The 19,669-nt window shown below is 38.5% G+C and overlaps 1 protein-coding gene and 1 pseudogene across 2 annotated transcripts in view; one reads left to right on the top strand and one right to left on the bottom strand.

Annotated features, from left to right (window-relative positions):
- Positions 1–4,414, top strand: part of LOC101989836 (zinc finger protein 431-like) — a 257,504-nt gene extending 253,090 nt beyond the window's left edge. Inside the window, exons 11-12 of one of the 2 annotated variants that reach the window (XM_026777884.1) lie at positions 1,535–2,122; positions 2,210–4,414. In XM_026777884.1, coding sequence (XP_026633685.1) covers positions 1,535–2,122; positions 2,210–2,664 — 1,043 coding nt within the window. In that variant the 3' untranslated portion in view covers positions 2,665–4,414. Of the gene's footprint in view, positions 1–877; positions 1,005–1,210 lie in introns of both variants that reach the window. The other variant, XM_026777885.1, reaches the window with a different exon arrangement.
- Positions 1–19,669, bottom strand: part of LOC101984273 — a 398,439-nt pseudogene that overhangs the window by 347,878 nt on the left and 30,892 nt on the right.

Below are 19,669 nucleotides of genomic sequence, written 5' to 3'. Positions count from 1 at the left end.
GACTCTTTTGACTATATACATATATGGATTGTTTCACTGATCTTCCTGGTATTCACTGAAGTCAGATACAAGCATTGGTTTCTCTTGACCTGGAGTTAGGAATAGAGTTTCCAGTGAATGCTGGGAGCTGAGCTAAGACCTCTTCAAAACCAACAGGTGATTTTACCTGCTGATACATATTTATATACTTCATTACTTTTTGTTGTTTTACTGCTGTAGACTCACATTTACTTTGTCAGTGCTTTTGAGATCTCTTTCATCTATCTGTAACTAACTTTGTAGAAATGTTTTCCTTCCTAGGAATTATTAGTATTACAGTTTAAAAGAAATCACTCTAGGTTATGATAGAAAAGTACAGAATTATAGTGAATGTTTAAGTGTATGGAGAAATTTTGAGTGAGCCACTGAGTGTTTTCTGATTTTATGTTAGAGATGGGGTCTCTGTACCCTTGAATGTCCTGGAAATCTCCATATAGACCAGACTGGTTTTGGAATCAGAGTTTCAGCTGTTTCTGCTTCCTGAGATTTGGTATTAGAGAGTGCACCACCAGGGCCAGATTGTCTATTCTTTTTTGAAGTTAATTATTCTGAAAGATTTTACAGGTGGACACTAAATATTGTCATCACTCTGTTTTCATGTCTCTCTGTGTATATTATAAGGCATTTCTCCTGTAATGCTATATTCTCTTCAGTGGGCACATATGGAAGGCATCTTCCTGCTTATCCCTTTTCTTTAAATTGAGTTGGTATTTAAGGGCCCACGTCACAAAATATAATGAACATATTGAATTATGTAAATATGTCTTCATTGAAGTATACATTTAGAATGTCTTCAGTGTCAACATTCATTTATTATATCACATATGGGATACTTTAGGATGCAGTGACCTATGAGGATGTGTATGTGAATTTTACTCATGTAGAGTGGGCTTTGCTGGATCCTTCCCAGAGGAATCTCTACAAAGATGTGATGCTAGAAACCTACTGGAACCTCACTGCTATAGGTAAGAATGTGAACTTTTTGTCAATTTTTAACTTAAGAGTACAAGTCTTTCTTGGAGATTAGATGCTGTTCTGTGATTTCAAATATGAAAGAGGAAGAATCTCATGGATAAATCAGGCATATTTCTTAGATTCATGAAATATAGTAATTTCAACTGTGCCTAATTTCTAGAATATGTCACATACATTTTCTGGTACTATATTTTAGGCTATAAATGGGAAGACCATAATATTGAAGAACATGGTCAAATATCTAGAAGTCATGGAGGGTATCTTCAAGCACACGAAACAACCAATAATAAAGAGGATCTCTTTGAATGTAATCCGTATGATGAAGCCTTTACATCTGATTCCTCTTTTAAAGTCCACCAGAGAAGTCATTTGGAAGGAAAATACTATGAATATAATCAAATTTATAAAACCTTTCCATGTCACAGTCTTCAACAAGTGCATAGTACTCAAACTGGAGAGAAAAGGTATGAATACCATCAGTGTGACAAAGCCTTTGAATGTCCCACTTACCTTCAAATAGATAAAAGACGTCATGCTGGAGAGAAACTCTATGTTTGTAATCAGTGTGGCAAAGCCTATACACTGAAGAAGACTCTTCTCGCTCACATAAGAAATCATACAGACGAGAAAGCCTATGAATGTAATCAATGTGGTAAAGCCTTTGTATGCAAAAGTTATCTTCGTGCTCATGAAAGAACTCATACTGGAGAGAAACCCTATGAATGTAATCAATGTGGCAAAACCTATACACTAAATAAGAATCTTCTCTGTCATAAGAGGAGTCATACAGGAGAGAAACCCTATGAATGTAATCAGTGTGGTAAAGCCTATGCACTGAAAAAGAATCTTGTCTCTCACCATAGAAGTCATACTGGAGAGAAATCCTATGAATGTAATCAATGTGGTAACGCCTTTGCAGAGAAGTATACCCTTCTCAGACATGAAAGAATTCATACTGGTGAGAAACCTTATGAATGTGATCAATGTGGTAAAGCCTTTGCAAGGAAGCTTTTTCTTCTCTGGCATGAAAGAATTCATACTGGAGAGAAACCATATGAATGTAAACAATGTGGTAATGCATTTGCAAGGAGGAGTTATCTTCTCTGTCATGAAAGAAATCATCATACTGGAGAGAAAGCCTATGAATGTAATCAATGTGGTAAAGCCTTTGTAGAGAAGAGACGTCTTCACAGACATGAAAGAATTCATACTGGAGAAAAACCCTATGAATGTAATCAGTGTGGTAAAGCCTTTTTAGAGAAGAGAGGTCTTCAGCGTCATGAAATAATTCATACTGGAGAGAAACCCTATGAATGCAGTCAGTGTGGTAAAACCTTTGTACAGATGAGTTATCTTCACAGCCATATAAAAATTCATAGTGGAGAGAAACCCTATGGATGTAATCAGTGTGATAAAGCCTTTACAGTGAAGTCTAATCTCCGCAGGCATGAAAGAATTCATAGTGGAGAAAAGCCATATGGATGTAATCAGTGTGGTAAAGCCTTTACACAGAAGTGCATGCTTCAGAATCATGAAAGAATTCATACTGGAGAGAAACCATATCGATGTAATCAGTGTGGTACAGCCTTTACAAGGAAGCAGTATCTTCTTCGTCATGGAAGAATTCATGCTGGAGAGAAACCCTGTTAAAGTAATCAGTGTGACAAAGCCTTTGTAGAGAAGAGTAGTCTTCACATGCTTGAAAGAAGTCACAGAGGAGAGAAACTCTATGGATGTAATCAGTGTGTTAAACACTTTGCGCAGAACTATCATCATCACATTCTAAACATTGTTCTTCTTTCTTGATGGTATGAGGAACAAAAACAATCCCTAAGGGACAAAAACCATATTTTTCCATTAAGGCATAAAAAGCATGGTTTAATTGACTAACAAAAGTGGCCAATAATAAGTAATGTGAAGTAAGCCCACTCCTAACTGTTCTATTGTAAGTAACATGAAAACACATTCTGAGAACAAGTCTGTGTATTGATTAATATTTCAGCAAAAGCTAAATGTTTCAATTTCTAATTATGCACTAACCAGTCCAGTTAAAATTATAGGAGGGATGGCTTTGGACTCTCTTCACAGTTTTACATCAATAATATATTGCCTCACCCTCCCTGTGTCATAAACTAAATTGAAGGGATCTTGATCACCTTTGTCTTCAAAAATATATCACATTGGTGAACTATTTTGATGGCATTATTTTGTTTGGACCACGTGAGCAGGAGGAAGCAACCATTTTGATCTCATTGATAACACATATGCACATCAGAGGATGGGACAAATCCAGCCAAACTTCAAGGAACTTCTACCTCATTGAAATTCATTGAAATATTAGGGTTGTGTAATTCAGAAGTATTTCTTCTAAGGTGACAGAGAAGTTATTGCACCTGGTCCTTCTACCATCAAGATAGAAGCCAGTGTTTACTGGGCCTGTTTAGATTCTTAAGATATCACAGTCCTCTCTTGGGTGTGTTAGTTTTGCCCATATACCAAGTGAATGGATGCTGTGGGGTAATGCTCTTGTGCACTGAAAAGATTTGTCACTTGTATTATTTTAATATAACACTGATTGACCAGTAGCCTGGCAGAAAGGATAGGCAGGACGACTAAACTAAGAGAATTCTATGAAAAGGAAAGCAGAGAGTCAGTCACCAGTCAGATAAAGAGAAAGCAAATGAGAATTCCTCACTGACAAAAGGTACCAAGCCACATGGCTAAACATAGACAAGAATTATAGATTAATTTAAGGTGTAAGAGCCTGTTAGTAATAAGCCTGAACTAACAGGCCAAAGAGTTTATAATTAATATTAGCCTCTGTGTGTTTTTTTAGAACTGAATGGCTACGGGACTGGACAGGACAGAAATTTCCATCTAAAAATGGCACCCAAAGGTTTGGCAAGAATTCCCACATAAGACTCCACTAAGAATGCTTTAAAAAATAATTCTAGACTGATAAGAATAGAGTCAAGTGCAGTTTCTTAGTAACTGTATTATCTCCTGTAGTCTCCTGAAGCCCCTTTAAGAAAGGCTTCCTAACTCAGTGTTAGTAGCAAAAAACCTTGAGGCTCTTTTAAGAAGCAGTGTCACCAAACAATTAAATGATGTTTATGAATAGCTGACATCAGGCTTCCTGGTGGTAGCATGGACCTAGAAACTCCACAAAGTTGTGACAGTAATGTGCCTCCCACCAGTACCTCCACCGTGAAGTTAAGGAATGGTGTGGGGCCAGCCAACAAAGCTGGAGCTTTGATCCTAGCCATATGGCTTAGCAAAATCAAGATTCATGTGGTCAGAAAAATATAAAGATACAGTAAAAACAGATTCAGATAAAAAATTCTAAATGGTTTATAATGTGTTTAAAAATATATGTAGGTTTGAGCAAGAAAAGAAAAAAGATAAAGTCCTAAAAAAAAAAGAGAGAGATAGAGTAGTGGGGCATGGTGGTACACGCCTTTAATCACAGCACTTGGGAGACAGAGGCAGATCTCTGTGAGTTAGAGTCCAGCCTGATCTACAAAGTAAGTTCCAGGACAGCCAAAGATACACAGAGAAATCCTGTCTCAAAAGAAACAAAAAAATAAAAAACAAAAACAAAAGAATAAAGTCATGTAAAGATGGAAAATACACAGAGAATCTGGATATTGTATGTTACTGTGTTGTCTTTGAGTTGTTTGACTGCAAAGGAAGAAGCAACAGCTGCTAAAAGACAGTTGATTATAAATGCTGCTAGATTAATCCAACCTATATATTTTGAAAATGCCTTAACTTCAAATTTTAAGTCAAATATATGTTACTTTGGAGAAAAAGTTTTGCTTTTGTTTCCACAGGAAATGAGAGGCTGTGTATTCATTCTGGGTTAAAAAAAAATAATAAGGTTTGATCATGGGAGACCCCTGAAAATTCTCCAGTGGAAAGGGATTGTCCAGATGTTCCAACATTTTAGAGTACCTCTGTTGCAGTTTCCTCTGAGTTCTATATCCAAAACAGCCTCAAACCTGTTGGCTAGCCTCACAGAATACCCCAGTCAGGATGACCACAATCCTAAATTTTCTTTGGATTCTCATAAGATTATCAGTGCCCCCAATTAGCTGGAAGTAACTTAGAATACATTCCCCAAAGTAGATTCTGTATGTCTGTCATTATTTAGGGTTTTGGTTACAAGTTGTTATGGATAACATGAAAAAGCTAACAAAGAAGATTAGATTCAGAGTTCTTGTTTTGAAAAGAAAGCCATTGTAATTGTGGACCAGATTCCAAGACTGCTGTAAACAAGTCTCTCCAAACTTGAGGGATAATTCTATTCCAAGTTGCCCACAAGTTTAACATCTGCTTCACAAAAGGTGAATGCATGCCATATGAGATTATTACTTCCTTGAATCTCTTTAAATCTAACATTGCCACAGAAGTCCAACAAGCTCTTACACAGCCTCTATCATTTGGCAATTCCTGTAAGGTTACTGGATTTATTAAGGTTGGTTATTTGAAAACGTTGGTTCTTTTCCTCTCAGACCTCATAATGCAATGCTGAAAATGGTTCTGTGTTAAATTTCTCTGTCTGGATTTGAATACCTCTGTGATCTTTATATGATTTTATTAAGTTTTTCTAAGGCCTGTATCTTGGCATTTATATCAGGCAACTTTTTAAGAGATAAACTAAGAATTATCAAGGCAGCATCAAGGCTTATTAAAATGATAATTAGCAGTATATCAATTTGGGGTAAGTTGATTGTTTCTTCATTTAATTGGCCATATTTATATCATATATTTGTAGGAGGAAGGCCACTTGTTTGTCCCAGCTGCCCAGAACCAAAATAACCACACAGAAATTATTAATTAAATCGCTGCTTGGCCCATTAGTTCTAACTTCTCATTCTAACTCTTACATCTTAATTTAACCCATCTCCATTAATCTGTGCATCACCACAAGGTTGTGGCCTACCAGCCAAGTTCCAGCACATTTATCTCCAACAGTGGATCCATCCCCCTGACTCTGCCTTCTTTCTCCCAGCATGCCATTTAGTTTTCCCCTCCGACCTAAGTTCTGCTGTATCAAGAGGCCAAGGCAGTTTCTTTATTCATTGATGGTATTCAAGCATACAGAGGGAAATCCCACATCACATACAGAAACCCGACTTCATAATTGTGTGTCCCATTTTTTAACATGGATAAAATTTCTCCTTTAATTGCTTGCTTTAAGAATTCCCAATTGAACTGGATGGTGATGAGACATGCCTTTAATCCCAACACTCAGAAGGCAGAAGCATGTGGATCTCTTGAGTTTGAGAGGCCAGCCTAGTCTACAAGGGCTTCTTCCAGGACAGGCTTCAAACTTAAAAAGAATTCCCAATTGTCTTACCAAATCTGCCGATAATGACAATGAAGATGTAAGGCTGACTGCCGCTACATAAAACAGTAAATAGATCACCAGATTTCAAGGCAGCAGCCTGAGAAGGGAGATCAGGGAAAGCCCACCATGAGACAAGAAAGGAAAACGTAGTCAGCTACACTCTGGCATATTGTAGCTCTGAGTTCTGCCTATAGCTGCAAAGCCACAGGCAAATGGCTTTTTGGTGAATTCAAAGTGGGCTCTAGATATAGCATGAAGTTTAGTTGGTATTAATAGTAAAAATTCAGAGTCAGATATTGGATGGAAGCTGACAGATCAGTGAAGCAGAGTGGTCAGCCAATAGAGAGTTCTCACCTCTACCAATGCTCTGACTGAAAGGGTGATCCTGCCTCTTCAAGACTCAGACTTACTGCCTAGACTGAACTGATTTGTATTCTCCACCTTATATTCCTCTCTCTGCCCAACCATATAACTTTTATCTCCACCTCCCTAGTGCTGGACTAAAAGGCATCAGATCCTAAGTGCTTGGATAACCTTTGTGTGAGTTCTGGTTCTGTTTTAGACAGATTCAGTCTTAGGTAGCCCAGGGTGGCCTTGAGCTAACAGATATCCCTTTACCTCTGTCTCAGTAGTCCTGGGATTAAAGATGTGTGCCACCACAGCCTAACCTTTGTACTCAGCTCTGCACTTTGATCTTCAGGCAAGCTTTATTTGTTAAACTACAAACAAAATAACACTAATACATATACACAAACACATAAATACATATTTATATATATATTACATCACTTATCCCCTTCCTTGTCTTTTCTCCATCCCCTCCCAAATTCTTCTGATTTCTTCCTTACTTAGCATGTGTGATTAGGTATGCATAAATATCTGAATAAAACCTGCTGAGTCCATTTCTGTTGGTTGTGTGTATATGGTTTTATGGCTGAACATGTGGCAGTGAATATGCAATTAGGAGGTCATCCCTGCCTGAGGCTAAATCTCCCAGCTTCAGGAGAATTCCACGCCTGGACAAGATTCTGCAACAAGATTCTGGCCAAGAAGTGACCTCGGTGACTTTCAACAGGTAACATCAAGAATTGAAAACTTAGGGTAATAAATACTTCAACTAACACTTTCTGATATCATGACCCCAAAGTTCTGGAACACAGTGAAGACTGTGGACACTAGCTCAAGCAAATCTTTGGTTCTTTGGTCTTCCTGCCTTAACTCATTGACCATTATCACCTTAGATGGTTTGAAATCCTGAAAGTCCTGCCCCCACTTTTCAAGTACAGTGACTACAGGCCTGTGTCACCATGCCCGCCTTAGTTGACTTCAGCTTCATTTAATGAAGCATTAGAATGACAGAATGAGTAAGATGAGCATTCGCACCAACTATTTAAAAAAAAAAAAACACTTATCTCTTGAGTCTAGGCTTCCTCATCTGTGGAATAAGGACAGAACTCTGCCCAGGTCCCTTGATAAGTTATAACAGACTCAATGATAAGGCAAAACAATATTGCTCATGTTTGTAAAACAGTAGACTTTAAGACAGGAGGGCTATATTTGATGGGGGCCTTCTGTTACTAGAGTTAGAACTAGAACCTGTGTCCTGGGTACCCTAATCAACCAGGCTCAACCAGTCATCATAGAACCAAGTTATCCAGTTGTGACCTGGAGGCACTCAGGGGGCAAGCTGGGCAGAGCTCTCTGATGGCCTCTATTTCCTAGTCTATAGATAATTTACAGGCCAATCCAGGATTTGTAGTAAGACCATTCCTCTCCCCCCAAAAAAATTATTGATGAAAATGGAAAATGATTTTTATTCAATTTGACTTATTTGGAACCATGATATAAATGTAAAATAAAAAGTTCATTCTTTGGGGTCCTATCAGGTTTAGATAGAAAGGAAAATATTTACAAAAGTCACCTAATGGAGCCATATGAATTTTCTAAATGAATGAATCTCTGAAACCTTCCCACATTCTCAGTTCCTGTATTTCCTGCAAGGTCATTATAAAAGAATTAAATGTGCCGGGCAGTGGTGGAACACACCTTTAATCCCAGCACTCAGGAGGCAGAGGCAGGCGGATCTCTGAGTTCGAGGTCAGTCTTGTCTACAAGAGCTAGTTCCAGGACAGGCTCCAATGCCACAAAGGAACGCTGTCACAAAAAACAAAACAAAAAAAAAAGGATTAAATGTTTCTTCAGTAGACACATTCTCATCAGGAGGACTCAGTCTTTTTCCAGAATAAGATTCCAGAGGAAATGAGAATTTCATAGGGTCTACTGTTTCACTAGTTGTTAGTCATATGGTAAGACATAAATGTCTCTTTTGAATATCTTTACTCCTGCCAGCCAGGTAGGTTTCTGGGATTGACAGGGTGGGTGCTGAGGAGTTTTAAGGTCTAAGTGGGAACCACAAAGTTGGAGCCTGCTGGGTGCTGTCACTGGCAGCTACATGTAGTTGTTAATAAAAGGAAAGAGTGAAATGAAGGGTGCTGACCCACAACAGTTGAACGAATATAGAAAGCGCAGTAGGAGCCAGCTTGTCTTCACACCAAGCATTGCTCTTGGGGTCATCTGATCCTCTGGCTTTCAAACCCAAGCTCCCTCCCTAACAATTCCTCCATACTCCACAACTCAGTAAATGCCTGATTGCCCCAGCCTTAGAGTGAGTTCTGTTTAAGTCTCAGGATCTCCTGACAACCTGGATGTCATGTGGAGTCACCATCACTCTGGGATCCTGAGGGTTTTACAGGCTTCATCCTATTCAGTCAATCAGTCTTTATGCCTGCAATTTCCTCTTCTCTCCTTACAGGAGGCATAAACTCCTTTATTGAATGCCTTCAAAGACTTTCTCTCCAGTATGACTTCTTTCCTACCTGTATGGAGAACTGGCACACGTGAAAGCCTTACCGCATTCACTGCACTGTTGAGACTTTATATTTGTATGAATTAATTTTATGATTTGGTCTAATTGTAAAGAGGAATCAATCTTTTTTTATCAGTTTGTTTACATCCATGGCATCTCCCTTTGATAAGGGTTGTTTTGCATCTTTGAAGATACCTGTGATGGTAAGAACCTTTATTACATAGTTTACAATTATAGCATCTTTTTTATATAATATTTTTCACATTTAAAGAAAAATGGAATTTAGAGCTTTACCACACTTATTCCATTCATACATTTTCCTATACAGTGAGATACTGTATTTACAGAGTGAACCAGGACAAACAGAAGTGTTTACACATTCCAATAGTCATAGAGTTTTTCGCAGTGTGAGTTTATTGATGTATTCTTAATGAATTTGGAAAACTAATTAATTGTAAAATTGTTTCACATTCACCAAGTCTACTCAAAGTGGGAATACTAATATCTTATAGTTCTTGGAGAGAGAGGGTGGGTATGTTGTGTCTTTCCATATCCTTAAGTTCACATAGCTTGTATTCAGAGTGACATATGATAGATCTTAGTAAAGGAAGAATAACAAAATGATAGGTTTTCCCATTGCATTCACACAGTTTGACTTTCTGTTGTCCTCAAAGACTGGTGGCATAGGGATTAAAGTTTCTCCACAACAAACTTCTTGACTCATAAACTTACCCCCTCACTAAACTTAGCAAAGTCACTACCAGTAAATGGGTAACAGTAGCTTTACTATGGACTCTTTGCTTATTAGAAGGTTTTGGACATATACTTACCACCAATTCAACATGTATACCTTTTACAATGTCTAAATGGTATGAAACTAAACAGACTAGAAGATGTATCATGCAGCTGTGATTCAAATAGTGCTGTTTGTTAAAGCATGATTTCCTTGGCTTAAAGCAATGCCTTGTAAACACATATCTACTACCTAACATTGAGGTACATGGTTTTATGAGAATATAATAATCATCAATACATTTTAAGCTGTGCTTATTTACACTATTGCTTTGCTTTAACACTTCCACAACAAATTAAAATTGCTTCAGAGGCACATTTGTATCCACTTACACAAGAAAATTACCTTCCATGTCTTCTAGAACTTTGATAATCTTCCTTAATATTATGGCCTTCCCAAATGTGGCCTAAAATATAATACAAGAAAATGTATGATACATTAGTTGAAATTGTACAAAATTTAAGTTACTAACATCAGTAGACCTTAAAAACTATGCCTGAGTTGCTTATCTCATTATTATTTCTCAGTCAAAATTACAGAAGAATATCAATAATCAAGAACCAGTTAAGTCCCATTAATTTAAAATATGGAGCAAAGTTCAGAATTACATGAAGTTCCTATAGGTCTCCAGCATCACATCTTTGTAGAGACTCTTCTGGGAGGGATCCATCATGGCACACTTTTCCTGAGTAAATATGCCCACCATCATAGGTCACTGCATTCTAAAATATCCCATACATGTGTACAAAAGAAAGCATGATATTGGCAACATTGTAAATGTATACTTCTTCAACAACATATTCATATAATTCTGGGCTACTCACACTTATTCCATGACACAGAAGTTCTAATAAAATCACCAAGTGACTTTAGAAGGAAACCGAATAGAACAGAATCTTGAAAAAGATATGATGATTGACAGACATAGACAAGCAAGCAGAACAATGGTACTGAGTACACATGAGAGAAATTGTATGACCTATAAAAGAGGCTCTCTAATCATGCCAATACGCTGGACACACAGAGAATCTGGGAAGTTTAAACTTGAATAAAGGCTCTTCACTTTTACATATGAGATTCAGGCCCCATGGTGGTCTCTTGGGGGTCCCCACGATCTGGTTATAGCATTTGGGATCTCACAAGTCCACCGGAAACACTGCCCTGTAGAGCCTTCAGCTGACCAGTAAGTTTTCTGTCTATGTTTTGTCTTCCTGTTGTGGATATTCTTCTGTAAGATGGCCCAGAACCTGTGTGAACCTGTAGACAGTCTGAGTGGATGCACGTGTGCGAATCACAGATGGAGTACCTGAGAAAACTCCATTCTGGGGCCCAGCTGTACTGGATCAATTGTCTCTGACTGGGGTCCCAGGACACTTCTATACGAATCAATTTCCTCTGGTTTCTGTAAAAAGACAGACTGGTTAAAAAAAAAAAAAAAAAAAAAAAAAAGACAGACTGGTCACGGGCAGTCGGGCATGGAGCCAGCTTCTTCGGTTCAGTTTTCCCTCCAGTTACCAGGAGGATTCTATATTAGTCTGTGTACTGTTGTGTTTTTGGCTTGTGTCCTTCCTCTTTCTGACATACAGTACTGATATAATGGGACATACTCAAAGCATGACTCTTTTGAATTTAATATTGGGTCATTTACAGGACTTTAGGGTTGGGGCTGGAGAGCCATCAAAGGCTAGAGGGAGAAGCCACACGAACAGGAGCAAGCATGTGGGTGGCAATGGCAAAGGCAGCAATTGACACGCATACGTGCACACAGAGACACTCCATGTATGCACAGCCATGCTTACACACTTAGGGACAGTTCATCTTCCTGCCTGACTTCCTTCCTGTCCACTTCATGCCTGACAGCCCCTTGCTGCAGGCAGGGACTACACTCACCAGGCAGAGTCTGGGCTGGGCTAACAGGCAATGGCAGCGGCTCATGCCCCACCTGTCCCTGTGAGAAGGGACCATAATTTGGATGTGGGCAGGCATGGAGTTCCCACCTTGACTTCTGGCCAAACCTAGTCGAGATTTGCCTCTGCGGGCCTGTCAGTGACAGGGAATCCTTGCCTATGGTTGCTAAGCTATGCGACCCTGTTGTAACACCGTAGCCAGCGCTGCAATGGAAGGCCTCTTAAAGCTCAGCCACATCTCTACCAGGGCTGCTTCGGTCATTAGGATCCCATGGGTCATGAATATCTGTCATCATTTAAAGGCATTGATTACAAATTAGTTTTGGTTAGGGTAAGATAAAAACTACAGCTAGTCTCAGAGCTTCATGCTGGTACAGGTTTTTGTGTGTTAATGCAAATTTATTCGACCATATTGGGTTAATTCTGGTGAGAAAGAATTGTCTTGTTGAAAAGTTTTGTCTATTCTCTTGTGTGTTTACAAGTTTCACTGCAAGAATAGAACTGTAAGCACCCACCACTGTTGTGGTTGCATTTATGGTCAGTGCTTAAGACTTAACTCGAGCTCCAGTCCCTCAATTTGGGTCAGCATGAGTTCTGATGTCTTTTTGATACAGGTAATGTAGTTGTTTTATGCTGCTCCTTATTTGAAAGCTGACTCCAGAGGTAGATTGTGGCTCTTTCTCTGCTAGATCCAGGCATGCTTATTTAGAAGCCTCCTCTGTGCCCCCCTGTCACTCTGAGTCCCCGACACAGGGACAGGGAGAAGAACACAAACCAGAACAGTGAAAAACTTTAGACTTGAGCATTCACGACTTTAAAATTTATGTTTGTTTTGATAATATGGTTAAAAATCTGTTAAAATTAAAACTACTAACACTGAAAATTAATAATTAAATATCTCTGCATGGGTAATTTTAAAGGAACCACATGACATAATTCCAGTTTGGATTGCCACCATTTTTTCGTCAGTCACATGGCTGGTTGTCACTTTTCTGGAGTTAAAAAATGATGGATGTTGGAGCCACCAACCTGGACCAGAGACAGCAAACTCCATTGGAACAGGTATAGGGGAGTAACAGCTGAGCAAGTGAGCCAGAGCCAGAGACCGATGAGGGCCCAGATGTGATTCTGGGACCTTCAAGGGAGTAGACCTAAGCCAGGACCCCTGTTTGTCTTGCCGTGAGTCTAGGACCTCCCAGGAATTAGACCTGAGATGGGACCTCTGCCAATCTGGGTATGAATTTGGGACTTTCAAGGGAATAGGCAGGAACCAGAGATGAGTCTGGGAACTCAGAGGGAGTAGACCTGAGCCAGGACCTCTGTGGGTCCAGGCATTGGTCTAGAATAGCAAACGGAATAGGCAGGAACCTGGAACCTCTGCATGTCTAAGCATGAGTCTGGAACATCTGAGGGAGTAAGCCTGAGCCAGGTCCTCTGCTGTACTGGGCTGATCCAAGCCTGGGAACTCTGAGGCAGTAGAACAGAGCCAGAAACTTTTGCAGGACCAACTCTAAGCCAGGGACTTCTGCAGGAGGGGATCCAGACCAGGTTTTACAGAAACAGGTCAAATCCAGTAACTTAGGCCAAAGTAGGCCTGAGACAGCAAACTCCAAAGGAGCAGAACAAAGCACAAGAGTGATGAGCTATTTCCAGGACACGGAGTAACTGACAAGGTAACTAGAACTGTGGCACTGACTGTACCACGAGGAACAACCATCTGAACTTTGGATTCACTGGCACCTAGAAGATTAATCAATAGAATCTCAGACAGCCCCAACAATACCTATTAGAGGAAAGGATGAGTAGAAAAGGTAAGAACACATACAACACCACAAAGAGCAACACAACACCAGAAAAACCTAAAGACCCTACAACAACAAGACCTGAACAACCAAATATAGATGAAACTAAAGAAAATGACCTAAAAATAACTTCAAGAGAATGTTTGAAACTCCTAAAGAGAAAATGAGAAATTCCCTTAAAGAAATGGAGGAAAAGACAAACAAAAAATTGGAAAATATCAAATCACTTAAAGAAAACAAAGGAAAAAAATCAAACGTATCAAAGAAACTATTCAAGACTTCAAAACTGAAATAGAGACAATAAAGAAAATATAAGATAAGGGAATTATAGAAGCAGAAATCATGAGGAAACAATCAGGAACCACAAATGTAAGCATGAACAGCAGAATACAAGAGATGGAAGAGATAATCTCAAGTGCTGAAGATACAATAGTGGAAATAAAGTCATCAGTTTAAGAAAGCATTAAATCTAACAAAAGCTTAACCCAAAATATGCAGGAAATATGGGACACAATGAAAAGGCCAAATCTAAGAATAATAGCTATAGAAGAAGGAAAAGTTCAACTCAAAAGCACAGAAAATATATTTAACAAAATCATAAAAGAAAACGTTCCCAACCTAAAGAAAGATATGCCTATGAAGATACAAAAAGGTTATAGAACACCAAACAGACTGGATTAAAAAAAAAGTCCCCTTGCCACATAATAATCAAAACAGTAAACACATAGAGTAAAGAAATAATATTAAGAGCTGCAAAGGAAAAAGGCAAATAACATATAAAGGTATACCTATCAGAATTACACCTGACTTCTCATTGGATATAATAAAAGCCATAAGGTCATGGTCAAGCATTATGCAGACATTAAAAGACCATGGATGACAGCCCAGACTACTACACCCAGCAAAATTTTCAATCACTATAGAAGGACAAAACAAGATATTCCATGACAAAACTAGATTTCACCAATACCTAGCCACGAACCCAGCCCTACATAAAATACCAGAAGGAAAACTCTAACCCAAGGAAGTTAGCTACACCAAAAAAAAAAAAAAACAAAAAAACAAAAAAAAATAAACAGACAATTGATGGTATCATAGCAACAAATTCCAAAGAAGGGGGAAATGTACAAATTAACATCACCAACAATGACAACTAAATTAAGAGAAGAGAGCAAACACTGGTCATTAATATCCCTTAATATAAATGGACTCAACTCACCTATTAAAAAAGCACAGGCTAACAGACTGGACACAAAAACAGAATCCATTCTTCTTCTGCAGACAAGAAACACATCTCAGCCTCAAAGACATACATCATCTCAGAGTAAAGGGTTGGGAAAAACTATACCAATCAAATGGACCTAAGAAACAAGTGGGTGTAGCTATCCTAACATCTAACAAAATAGACTTCAAGTAAAAATTAATCAAAAGAGACAAAGACGGTCATTTCATATTCATCACAGGAAAAAATCCATCAAGAGGAAATCTCAATACTGAAATCTATGCCCCAAATACAAGGGCACCCTCATATCGCAAAGAAATACTTCTCAAGCTTAAATTATATAGCAAACCCCACAACACTCCCCTCTCACCAATGGACACGTCAGTCAGACAAAAAAATGAACAGAGAAATAAGAGTACTAACAGATGTTATGACTGTAAAGCAAAGGACATGGTCAACAAGACAAAATGGCAGCCTACAGAATGGGAAAATATCTTTACCAACCCCACATCGTACAGAGAACTGACCTCCAAAATATACAAAGAACTCAAGAAAATGGTCATCAAAAAAAAAAAAATCCAATGAAAAAAATGGAGCACAGACCTAAACAGAGAACTCTCAACAGAGGAATCTAAAATGGCTGAAAGACACTTAAGGAAATGCTCAACATCCTTAGTCATCAGAGAAATGCAAATCAAAACAACTCTGAGATTCCATCTTACACCTGTAAGAATGGCCAAGATAAAAAAACACTGATGACAACTTATGCTGGAGAGGTTGTGGGGAAAAGGGAACACTTCTGCATTGCTGGTGGGAATGCAAGCTGGTACAGCATCTTTGGATGTCAGCGTGGTGATTTCTCAGAAAATTAGGAAACAACCTTCCTCAAGAGCCAGCAATAACACTTTTGGGTATATATCCAAAGGATGCTCAATTGTGCCACAAGGACATGTGCTCAACTATGTTCATAGCAGCTTTGTTTGTCATAGTCAGAACCTGGAAACATCCTAAATGTCGCTCAACTGAAGAATAGATAAGGAAAATGTGGTACATTTACACAATGGAGTACTATACAGCAGAAAAGAATAACGACAGTTTGAATTTTGCAGGAAAATAAACATTATTTTGAGTGAGGTAACCCAGACAAAGAAAGACAATTATCACATGTACTCACTCATAGGTGGTTTTTAAACATAAAGCAAAGAAAGCCAGCCTACAAACCACAATCCCAGAGAACTTAGAGAAAAATGAGGACACTAAGAGAGACTTACATAGATCTAATCTATATGGGAAGTAGAAAGTAGAAAAAGACAAGATCTCCTGAGTAAATTGGAAGCATGCAGACCTTGTGGGAGGGGAGAGGCATGGAGGGGATCAGAGAAAATGTAGAGCTCAATAAAAATTTAAAAAATTGGCTGTCACAGGATTTCACTGCCATATTGATTAGAGATGACCATGTGAAATGGGCCTGACTAGGAGACAACAACAGTTCTCCAAGATAATTTGAATTGGGATAGATTTTTATATAATAATTCATGTCTTGTCCTTAAAACATTTATAAAAAAATAAAATTTAAAAAGCTGCACTTTAATGCTTTTATACTCAAGAATGTACTTGCTCTGCCAGCTGTACTTGTTAATTTCAGAGTCACCCGGGTGATAATGGTCATAAAGACATAAAGGGAACAGCTGAGGTTTGCAAATGTATGGCAGGGCTAGAGTCCCAAAGAACGTAAGGATGGACCTTAACAGTTTTAGAAATGCCAGTGCCAGAAGCACCACCTCCAGTGAAAGGGAGCAGGCAGAGATCCAAAAGGCAAGCTATGGGGTGGAGAGATGGCTCAAGTGGTTAAGAGCATTGCCTGCTCTTCCAAAGGTCCTGAGTTCAATTCCCAGCAACCACATGGTGGCTCACAACCATCTGTAATGAGGTCTGGTGCCCTCTTCTGGCCTGCAGATATACACACAGACAGAATATTGTATACATAATAAATAAATAAATAAATATTTAAAAAAAAAACAAAAGGCAAGCTATGTATATGCTGCAGAGAATGGTGATCCTAAGAGATGAACCAGGTCTCTCACAAAAAAAAAGACATACTTTATTTTCAATATTGCAGGAAGATATTTTAGATATTTTCATTTTTCAAGAACAGTTTTTAAAATATTTAAATTTATAAGGCTATGGGACATTTATGATTATAAAATGTTTTATATTGTCGATATTTGAACTTAAAATAAAAGACTAAAGATTAGGGTCACAGCCATAAGCACCAAATGCTAACCAGAAACTGGGACATTCATTTCTTGTGATGCAGGAGACAATGACCTAAGCACTCTCACAAAGGTCTTGAAGCAGTTTCTCAGCCCGCTGTTCTCAACACTTTTGGGGCTTTACAAACATTTTTACAGAGGTAGCCTAGGACTACCTACATGTCAAATGTTTGCATTAAGTTTCATAACAATGACAAAATTGCAGTTGCGAAATATAAATAAGAAAATTTTATAATGGGAGCCCACCACAACATGGGAAAGTATATTGAAAGGTCAAAACACTGAAAAAGTTAAAAACTATTGTATTAAAAATGTCTCTCCATAATCAAGGTCTATTCGGGCTTAACAATGTATGTCCAGTCTCCTTGTCTTTGCTAAATTGGCTAAGCTTAGTTTATATGGATACACTGAGTCATATAACTGCTTTGTGTTTCACTAAGAAGATTTTCAAATAAAAATCATTATTTTTAAAGCTAAAATTGGCAAAAATGTAATGTAAAGTCCTAATCCTATAAAAGCTATTAACCTATTGTAGAATGTTAACAAATACAGATTAGTAGCTATCCTTATAAAGGATTAAGTTTGTTAATTGCTGCCACGGGATTTACTACTGATATAATTAACCACAGGGATAAACCTTACTTAGTTCACTGTACATGTTTTCAAAAGGTGCTCTTAAAACAAGTTATCTATTCAGATATACCTGGGCATCCTTCATATACTTCAGACTTCTGCAGAATTTGACATTTAAAATGTTTACTGAAAAGCTTATTATATCAGAGAGAGACTCCCAGATCCTGGCAGTGACCCAAGGTCTCCAAAGAAGATTACGGGGCACCACAATTCCGCCTCCCGGATTTAACACATGACCACTGGGCAACATGCATCAATGCAACACCTGCTGCCAGTACCTGGCCCAGACTCTGAACAAGCAGGAGGACACTGGAGAATAGAGTACACCACTTTTGTCTACACAAAACAAGGTCAGTCTTACCCATGTTCCTCCACAAAGAAGACTCTCACCTGATGAGCCTGGTGAAGAGTGCTGCTCTGATATTTCTGCCTCCAATGGTCTGGAGACCTGGGAATGGCCAGCAGGATATAAACTGGGCCCTGTCATTTTTAATAGATTCAGAAGCTGCTTGGTCTAAACTCAGGTATAATTTATCCTTCTTAGATCTCTGATAGTACCGATGGCTGGGCTAGCTACAATTTTGTAAGCTTAGCAGCAGGCAACCAGGTTCTTCCCCAAGTCTGTAGCCAGATTGCTAGCTCGTTTTATATATAAAAATCAAGCTGGGCGGTGGTGGCGCACGCCTGTAATCCCAGCACTTGGGAGGCAGAGGCAGGCGGATCTCTGTGAGTTCGAGGCCAGCCTTGTCTACAAGAGCTAGTTCCAGGACAGGCTCCAAAGCTACAGAGAAACCCTGTCTCGAAAAACCAAAAAAAAAAAAAAAAAAAAAAAAAAATCAAGACTTGATGTGGGTCTGAAAAAAGAGGTCTAATGATATGAGGATATAAAAGCCTATAAGGTTTAAGGGTCTCAGAAAATAACTGTAAATACAAGTTATACAAATATAAATAGATAATTTAAGATATAAAAATGTTTCAGATTGTTTTTTCCTTCTGTGGTATAGAATTTCAGAGTTTAGCATTTAAAAGAGTTCTGAGAAGCTGGGAAAGCAGTGACTACTTACTGCTCAATCACAAATTCAAGATTTTAAATTTATTTTGGTTGTCATCTAAATATAAATGTAAAGGTGCTTCCCATCAGGTCGAGATCCCTCTGTTTAATCTGTACCTGACTTTCAGAACAGAGGAAAAATGTATAAACTTCTAACCCAATTCAGTACTTTTTGATAGGACTCAGAGGTATGAGTCTGTTCCTGCTGTTTTATAGGCACCCATTACCTGCTTTTTCTACAATATGGATTTCAGTATAGGTTGATGACACTAATGTAGCTCAAACTACTATGTCCTTTTGTAAAATAAAAATTCATATAGGCTTCAGAAAAAACCTGTATCCACTTCTAGGTCAAAAAGATTCCAGATTAACCTCAGCCTAAGTTTTCACCATTTGTCTATTCCTGAGGATGGTATTTTCTCTTCCCTGGCCTTAGGTCCCTCCCCTTTCTACATACCAAGACTATAGGCCTGAAAGTTTCCATATTTTTCTTTAAGTTCATAAATTTTAACTTCTGCTCCTAGATTAAACCTGACTCCACAGGTTTCCACTTGACTGACAGACATACCCAAGCATCAGCTGCTGACTACAACCTGCTCCTAATGATTGCCAAAAACTGATGTGTACCAGTCAAACATATGTGAATGCTCCCTGTCTCTTCAGTGCAGTCTAGGAACCAGATCATTCTGATAGAAGTCCCAATGCTTACATTCTCTCCATACCTTGGACTAGATTTTCAGCCACCTTGGGTCCTG

Source organism: Microtus ochrogaster, unplaced genomic scaffold (assembly GCF_000317375.1).
Source record: "Microtus ochrogaster isolate Prairie Vole_2 unplaced genomic scaffold, MicOch1.0 UNK89, whole genome shotgun sequence".
NCBI lineage: Eukaryota > Metazoa > Chordata > Mammalia > Rodentia > Cricetidae > Microtus > Microtus ochrogaster.
Note: the sequence above shows the minus strand (reverse complement) of the source record. Positions and strands in the feature narration are given on the sequence as shown.